At 42.9% G+C, this 7,845-nt stretch overlaps 2 protein-coding genes across 2 annotated transcripts; both read left to right on the top strand.

Annotated features, from left to right (window-relative positions):
- Positions 1-1,092, top strand: LOC138897810 (uncharacterized). The gene has a single exon (XM_070183827.1). The coding sequence runs from the start codon at positions 1-3 to the stop codon at positions 1,090-1,092; it is 1,092 nt and encodes a 363-aa protein (XP_070039928.1).
- Positions 1,093-3,361: 2,269 nt separating this feature from the next.
- LOC138897809 (uncharacterized) lies at positions 3,362-7,830 on the top strand. The gene is made up of 7 exons (XM_070183826.1): positions 3,362-3,950; positions 4,274-4,850; positions 4,951-5,158; positions 5,587-5,931; positions 6,546-6,848; positions 7,150-7,331; positions 7,428-7,830. The coding sequence occupies exons 1-7, from the start codon at positions 3,362-3,364 to the stop codon at positions 7,828-7,830; spliced, it is 2,607 nt and encodes an 868-aa protein (XP_070039927.1).
- Positions 7,831-7,845: the final 15 nt, after the last annotated feature.

Genomic DNA, 7,845 nt, shown 5'->3' with positions numbered 1-7,845 from the left:
ATGAGCATCGTTGAGAATGTACCTTTTCGGGTTGTAGATGAGATTCCACTGGGACTCCATATGTTGTGGAATGACATGGGGGAGGTCAGCAAACGTTATGTGACAAAGGCTTTAGGTGGGCTCACCGGGCTTCTGAAAATTAAACCAAGGGTTGATATAATTAAAGCTTTGATACTATTTTGGGACCCGACGCACAATGTTTTCGACTTCTCTGATTTTGAGTTGACCCCTTTGCTAGAGGAGATGGCAGGTTATGTTGGTCTTGACGGGAATCTCAGTCACCGATATCCCGTAGCACCAAGACCTGTAACCCCTCATAAGTTTTTGGACCTTCTGAGCATTAGCCGGCAGGTTAAAGATGGAAATTTGGCCAACAGATTTTGCACATTCCACTTCTTATATAGCCGCTATGGGGATCCCCGAGGATTTGAGGCTTCAGACACTGGTTTGAGTCATCAGGGAAATAAAAACAAATGGGAAGCACGCAGAGGTTTAGCCGTCGTAGTTGCATTTTTAGGCACTCTGATATGCCCAAGGAGTGACGAACATATAGAGCTGGGACTTGCAGGAATGGCCGACTTTATGGTCAAAAAGGCCAACGGCACTCTTATATTGATGATTCTCGCAGAAATCTATCGATCTCTAACCGCCTGCCGAGCTGGGACAAAGTTCTTTGAGGGTTGCAACTTGCTTTTACAAATGTGGCTAGTAGAACATCTTTGCCATCGCCTGAGGTACATGAACTATAGTCTGACCGGACTCGATTGCATTGAAGAATACGGAAACATGGTAAACGGTCATGAGTTACCGGAGGGTACTGAGGCTTGGTTCGTGTATTTGGGTTCTTTTACCGCAAATCGAATTGAGTGGACTTTTAGTTGGCTCACAGTCAACAAGGTTATTTACATGTCTGCCGGAGTGTGCTTTCTTTTATTGATGGGACTTCGGAGTATTCAGCCATATGCTCCGCATCGGGTCCTACGTCAATTGGGAAGATACCAAACAGTCCCTTATGATGAAGATTTGAGTCCAGAGGTTATTGAACTATGCCCAAAAGCTGCATTTCCAGAAGAAAAGGTTCGCCAGATTTAGCACCAATGTAGGTTTTTGGAGCCACGGACTCAAGTACGGGAATGTTCCTTGGGTGAAGTAGAATCTAACTACACAGCCTGGAATGGTAAGAAAGTTCGAGTGGATCAAGAGACAGAACATCCCGCCAAAAGACCCCATGTCTAACAAATCACTGATAGAGCGTGAGAACAGTGGGTTTGGTTAGCTAAAGAGAACGAATACCGGACCACCATAAGCAAGCTAGAGGATCAAATCAAAAACCTCAAATTTAACAGTAATTTGCAGGCTGCCGAGGATGAAGGAGAAAAGAAAAAGTTGGCCCGAGAAAATGAAGCCCTCTGAGCTCAGATTCAGAAAATGAATATAGTTGCTGAAAACCCGGTAAGAAGCGAAAAAAATGAAAGAATCATAAGCAATCTGAGGCGGAAAGTTCATGATTATGGGTTTGATTTGACAAAGGCCGAGGATGAATTGGCAAAAGCTCGGGCAAAATTGGCAAATAATGCAGAAGAATGGGCAATGTGTGTTCAGCATTTAAAGCAAAAGTATGATAGAAGGGTCTCGATCTTAAGGGAAAAGTTGACTAATCTCGAAAATAAAATGGTCCAACAGACAAAGGATTTCAAAGCCGAAAGAGAGCATTGCTATACACTGATTTCCCGATTGGAAAAAGACATACATCAACTGCAAGACCAAAACCATATGGTCACGCAGGTGTTGGAGGCCCGGTCTCAGCAAATTGGACGAGTGCTCTAAGAAAAGTGCGTCATTAGAATGAGGATTAAATAAATCGTTGATTACGTCGCAACGAAATGCCATGAATGCGAAGATATGACCAGGTCCATGTTCTTTGCTTTTGTGATGACTTTTGTCCATCAGGTGATGGATGATTTAGAGTACCTTCAAGAAGAGATTGCACGCAGGCCCGCGTCGAGACCGACTGATGTACCACGGGGCCCCAGAGTAGTATTGGAGGCTCTTATGTATTCCTGATTTTTTTTATTTATTATATTTGGCTTTGAGTCTGTATTTTACCTTTTCGATTCTGTTTTTTCTGTTTTGAGTATGTATGTTTAATCGTCAGTATTTCCAAAGTCTTTGTAATAGAAAAACCCAAAAAGATTTTATTTAATGAAATATTGAAAAAAAACAAAAACCAAAATTTTCTTTTCTTTTATTATGCCTTTATTTCCTGAACTACGTAATGATCTGATTCATGCGGCGTCGTGATACGTAGGCAATCCCCATCGAATTCGATCGTAGCTATAGACAATCTGAGTGAAAAATAAAGAATAAGAGAGAAAAAGAAGGAAAATTGAGTGAACAAGAAAGAAAAAAGAGTGAAAAATAAAAGAACGAAAACAAAAAAAAGGAAGGAAAAAGAAATTAGGATTCGAAATTTGAGAAAAGAGATAGTAAAGCCGGGATGAAACATACAGCCGTTGCAAAGACATTTAGAAACATTTAACTGTTTAAGTGCATTGCATCCCCAATATGTGATTCCTTATCTGTTAAATATCTCAAACTAACCAGGTTGTTGTGTGTGCAATTATCAAAGGTCATGTTTAGGTGGTCGGTTTTGTGGTAATCTGGCTTCCCATCCTTACTTCACGAGATCTAAAGGCAATGTTCTTATTGTCTCCGAAAGTCATCTACCAATTATTGAGCCTGAGGATAGTCCGGTATCGGCTATTCCACAGTCAGAGTTCGCAGCCGCTGAAGAAAATAGGAGGTTGCGCGTCTGCATATTAGAAATGTGGGACGTTTGGTCTAATGGCAAAGAACCGCTCAGTATAATCCCCGGATTTCCTGAATTGCTTCCCAGGACGAGTGGAACCTCCAATGTCCCCATCCCCGTAACCAACCCATTCATCCCGTTTGGGTACCCCCACTATATCAACCAATTTCACTGGTATGCCTTCTGAGGTTCGCCCCCAGGCACCGTTTTCAGGGGTACCTTCTACATTATTTACCGCACCACCAGTCTCTACTACGGCACAGCCAACAGCGCCCAGGCCATGCTTCGAGCCTTCAGCTTTCACTTTTCAAGTCCCGCAATTTCAGTTAGACATCGCTCATGTTACCCCAAACTCATACCCTCAGCGCTCGCAGTTTGAGTATCATGGAACAAGAAATAGCCATGAGAAACCCCAAGCAAGAAGAGATGGTTCGGAAGATGAATAGCCTCGAACAAAGTCTAAATAACATGCAAGGCCTAAGTGGCCAAATGAGTGTCTCCTTCTCCGATCTATGCATATTTCCTTGAGTTCATTTGCCCATTGGCTTTAAAATGCCAAAATTCAAAAAGTACGATGGGCATGGAGACCCGATCACTCATTTGAAAAGATATTGCAATCAGTTGAGAGGGGCAGGTGGAAAAGAAGAACTTTTGATGGCCTATTTCAGGGAGAGCTTGACGGGAATTGCGTCAGAATGGTACATAGACCTGGACATCTCCTATTGGCATATATGGGATGACTTGGCCCGAGATTTTGTCAGGCAATTTCAATACAATGTTGATATAGCCCCAGATAGGAATTCTCTGACCAATTTCAAGAAGAAAACTGCGGAAAGATTTCGTAAATATGCTATCAAGTGGCGTGAGCAAGTAGCCAGATTGAAACCTCCTATGGATGGGACAGAAATGTTCAATGTTTTCTTGCAAGCCCAAGAGGGCGATTACTTTCAGAACATGATGTCTACCATGGGCAAACCTTTTGCAGAGGCTATAAAAATCGGAGAAATGGTAGAAAATGGCCTGAAAACTGGCCGAATCATAAGTCAATCTGCTTTGAGAGCCAGCTCCCAAACCATCCAGAACGGCTTGGGAGGTTTAGCAAATCTAAAGAAGAGGGAAGAAGGAGCCATGATGGCTTCAGGTTTGAGAGGCCCCCGTCGATCCCGCGATCATTCTTACCTATCTTCCAGAACCCCACAACACAACTACCCCATCAAGATGCAGCATATGCCGTGTCACCGCCTCCCTATGTGGTGATGAATGCCCAACCTTATACACGGCCACTACAACACTACAACCAAAACCGAGCTTAACCTCCTAGAAATAACCATCCTTACCAAGCTCCATATAACCCCCGTCCCCCACAAAACAATTACCAATATAATACACGCTCCCGTGAGCATCCTATGAGAAACGACTTCACCCCTATTGGTGAGTCCTACTCTAGCATGTTTCCAAAATTAGTCCAGATGGGTCTATTGCAACTTGTGCCTCCAAATCGGCAAAATCCGAAATCTCCATCATACCGGCCCGGTACCAGGTGTGCCTATCATTCAGGGGCAGAAGGTCATGATATGGAGGATTGTTGGACTCTCAAGAGGGCCGTTGAGAATTTGATAGAACAAAAACGAGTGGTGCTGAGGGACGAGGAAGTCCCTAATGTGACTAATAATCCATTACCGGCTCACAACAACGGGCCAGTCATTGGAATGATTTGTGATGATAAAGAGTTTTATCCAGCTTTGAAAGCTATCATCGCCATTGCCGATTCAGAGGCAAGACCTAAAGCGGCGGCGAAACAAGCCAGAAATGAGAAGAAAATCACTCCAACTCCTCAAGTTGCAGAAAAAGCTGTGGAAAAAAATACTGGGGCAGCACCTGCTAAGGACGCAATTCTCTATGTTCCTAGGGCCCCAAGGAAAGAACAACTCATATTGAACACTCCCAACAGATTTGAGCAGAGGAAAGTCACGCTAAATATGCCAAAGTTGTATGTGCCAAAAAGGACTTATGTGGCGCGGGTGCTGGTAATTTCACCAAGGTTGACTGAGCCCGTGGTTATTAGCTACGCACCACAGAGCCCTATGAGAGACCCCATTGCAGTCCGCCTGAAATTATAGCAAAACAGTGGTTACTTACAGGGGGAAAGGGATTATGGGAGAGGTGAATGAAATGAACCAACCTAGGAAGTACCACAACCCAGAAGAGCAAAAAATGTTAAAACTGAGCAAGGATAAACAGTTTCCGCCTAAGAAGCCTGTGAGCGCTGAGGAAGCAGAAGAGTTTTTTCGAAAAATGAAAACTTCGGAATATGAAATAATTGACCAGCTCAGGAAGACTCCTTCCCAGGTTTCACTTTTATCTCTTTTCTTAGCTCAGATGAACATCAGAAGGTACTCCTGAAAACATTGAACGAGGCATATGTCCCGGTTGAAACTTCAGTTGAACAACTGGAGAGAATGGCTGAAAGATTCTTCGAAGTTAATAGGATTTCCTTCAGCCATGATGATTTGCCCCAACAGGGAGCTGCCCACAACAAATCCCTTCACTTGACTATCAAATGCGAAGGTTATTATATGAAGAGAGTCATGCTAGATGGAGGGTCTGGGGTCGACATTTTCCCTCTCTCAACGCTCTAGAGGATGAAAATTGGAACAGAAAGAATTCGGCCAAACAATGTCTATGTGCGCGCTTTTGATGGTGTCAAGTGAGACACAATAGGGGAAATTGATCTGATTTTGACCATTGGCCCTGTGAATTTCGAAGTAACTTTTCAGGTTCCTGACATGGATACTTCATATAATTTTCTCCTAGGAAGACCATGGATTCACGCTGCAGGAGCTGTGCCCTCCACTCTTCATCAAATGGTCAAATTTGAACATGAAAACCAAGAAATTGTTGTCCACGGGGAGGATGAACAATCCATTTACAGGGACCCTTCAGTCCCATGCCTCGAAGCTAGAGAAGAAAGTGAGCACATTGTCTACCAAGCCTTCGAAATTGTGGTCGCCGACCAATGCGAAGAAGGGGCCCCGTTCCCTCAAACTTGCTTATCTAATGCCTCGGTCATGGTCGCCACTGAAATGATTAAACATGGGTACAAGCCCGGAAAGGGGCTCAGGGTATCTCTACAAGGCATCATAGAGCCCGTTACTTCAACCGCCAATGAGAAGTTTTTCGGCATAGGTTTTCGAGCTACAGAGGCCGATAGAAAATAGGCTGATGAGCGCAAGAAAAATGGGTGGGTCCTGCCTCAGCCCGTTCCGCATCTCGCCAAGTCATTTATTGATCCTAAATATGTAGAAGAAGAATAAGAAAAGGCCTTCACGACCGAAGAGTTTGAGGATATTTGTGAAGCCATGAAACAAATGTTGTATGAGTCTCACATGGTCCAGCCGGGGGAAGAAACGAGCACTGATGATGTGTTATACATGGGACCAAATTCCAAGCTTCAGAATTGAAAAGCTACCCCATTCCCTGTCAGGCGGGAATCTCGGTAGTACAGTCGTGCCATCTTTTCTACATTACGAGTTATTTCAGGGTGTAACTCGAATATTTTTATTTTATTGTCTTTTGATTTCGATGTAAACCCTCTTATCTTCAATGAAATGAAATCAAATCAATATTTCATCATCAATGGATGTTTCCTTTTTCTTTATTCTAATTTTGCTATTTTTCTTATCTTTTCCTTTTCAGTTCTAATAATGTAGACTTAAATAACATGACATGCTTGCAGACTTCATGCCCAGATCCTAAAATGTTGTCTAACTGTGAAATATTGAATCAAGATCCAGAATATGATGAAGATGAGGCTTTTAGGGAAATAAATCGAGAATTGGAACAATTTGAGAATAAGCCTAAGCCAAACTTAAATGAAACCGAGCTAGTTAATTTGGGCAGTCCAGAAGAGGTCCGAGAAACCATGATAAGCATTCACGCCGATGAAAGAACTAGGGATGCATTGAACCAACTTTTGTTTGAATTCAAGGATGTGTTTGCATGGTCCTATGATGATATGCCAGGTTTGAGCGTTGATTTGGTAGTACATAAATTGCCAACTTATCCCGGTTACCTATCCCGTACAACAAAAGCAAAGAAAGTTTAAAACAGAAATCAGTGATAAGATCAAAGAAAAAGTCACCAAACAATTAAAAGCTGGTGTAATTCGGGTGGTCCGATACACCACGTGGTTGGCTAATGTGGTCCCAGTGCCGAAAAAAGATAGGAAAGCCCGAGTGTGTGTTGATTATCGGGATTTGAACAAAGTAAGTCCCAAGGACAACTTTCCACTTCCAAACATTCATATTCTTGTTGACAACTGTGCCAAACATGAGATACAGTCTTTCGTGGATTGTTATATTGGGTACCGCCAGGTTGTGATGGATGAGGACTACGCAGAAAAGACATTTTTCACCACGCCGCGGGGCACTTATTATTACAGAGTCATGCCATTCAGTTTGAAAAATGCCGGGGCAACTTACATGAGTGCTATGGCTGCCATCTTCCATGACATGATGCACCAGTAAATTGAGGTCTATATGGATGATGTGATCATTAAATCCAGAACAAAAGAAGGCCATGTGTGAGATCTGAGAAAGTTCTTTGAGCGTCTGCACAGGTATGACTTGAAATTGAATCTAGCCAAATGTGCATTCGGAGTTCCATCTGGGAAACTTCTGGGGTTTATAGTTAGTCGGAGGGGTATTGAGTTAGATCCGACAAAGATAAAGTCTATTCGGGATTTGTCACCTCCAATAACTAAGAAAGAGGTCATGAGTCTGCTAGGGAGATTGAATTACATCAGCAGGTTCATTGCTCAGCTTAATACCACATGTGAGTCCATATTTAAGTTGCTGAAGAAAGATGCAGCGATCAAATGGACATATGAATGTCAAGAGGCTTTTGATAAGATCAAAGAATATCTGTCAAATCTGCTAGTGTTGGTTCCACCCGAGCCAGGAAGACCTTTGTTCTTGTATGTGACAGTCTTGGAAAATTCCTTTGGCTGTGTCCTGGGGTAACATGATATGACCGGG

This window comes from Nicotiana tomentosiformis, chromosome 8 (assembly GCF_000390325.3).
Source record: "Nicotiana tomentosiformis chromosome 8, ASM39032v3, whole genome shotgun sequence".
In the NCBI taxonomy this organism is placed as follows: Eukaryota; Viridiplantae; Streptophyta; class Magnoliopsida; order Solanales; family Solanaceae; genus Nicotiana; species Nicotiana tomentosiformis.
Note: the sequence above shows the minus strand (reverse complement) of the source record. Positions and strands in the feature narration are given on the sequence as shown.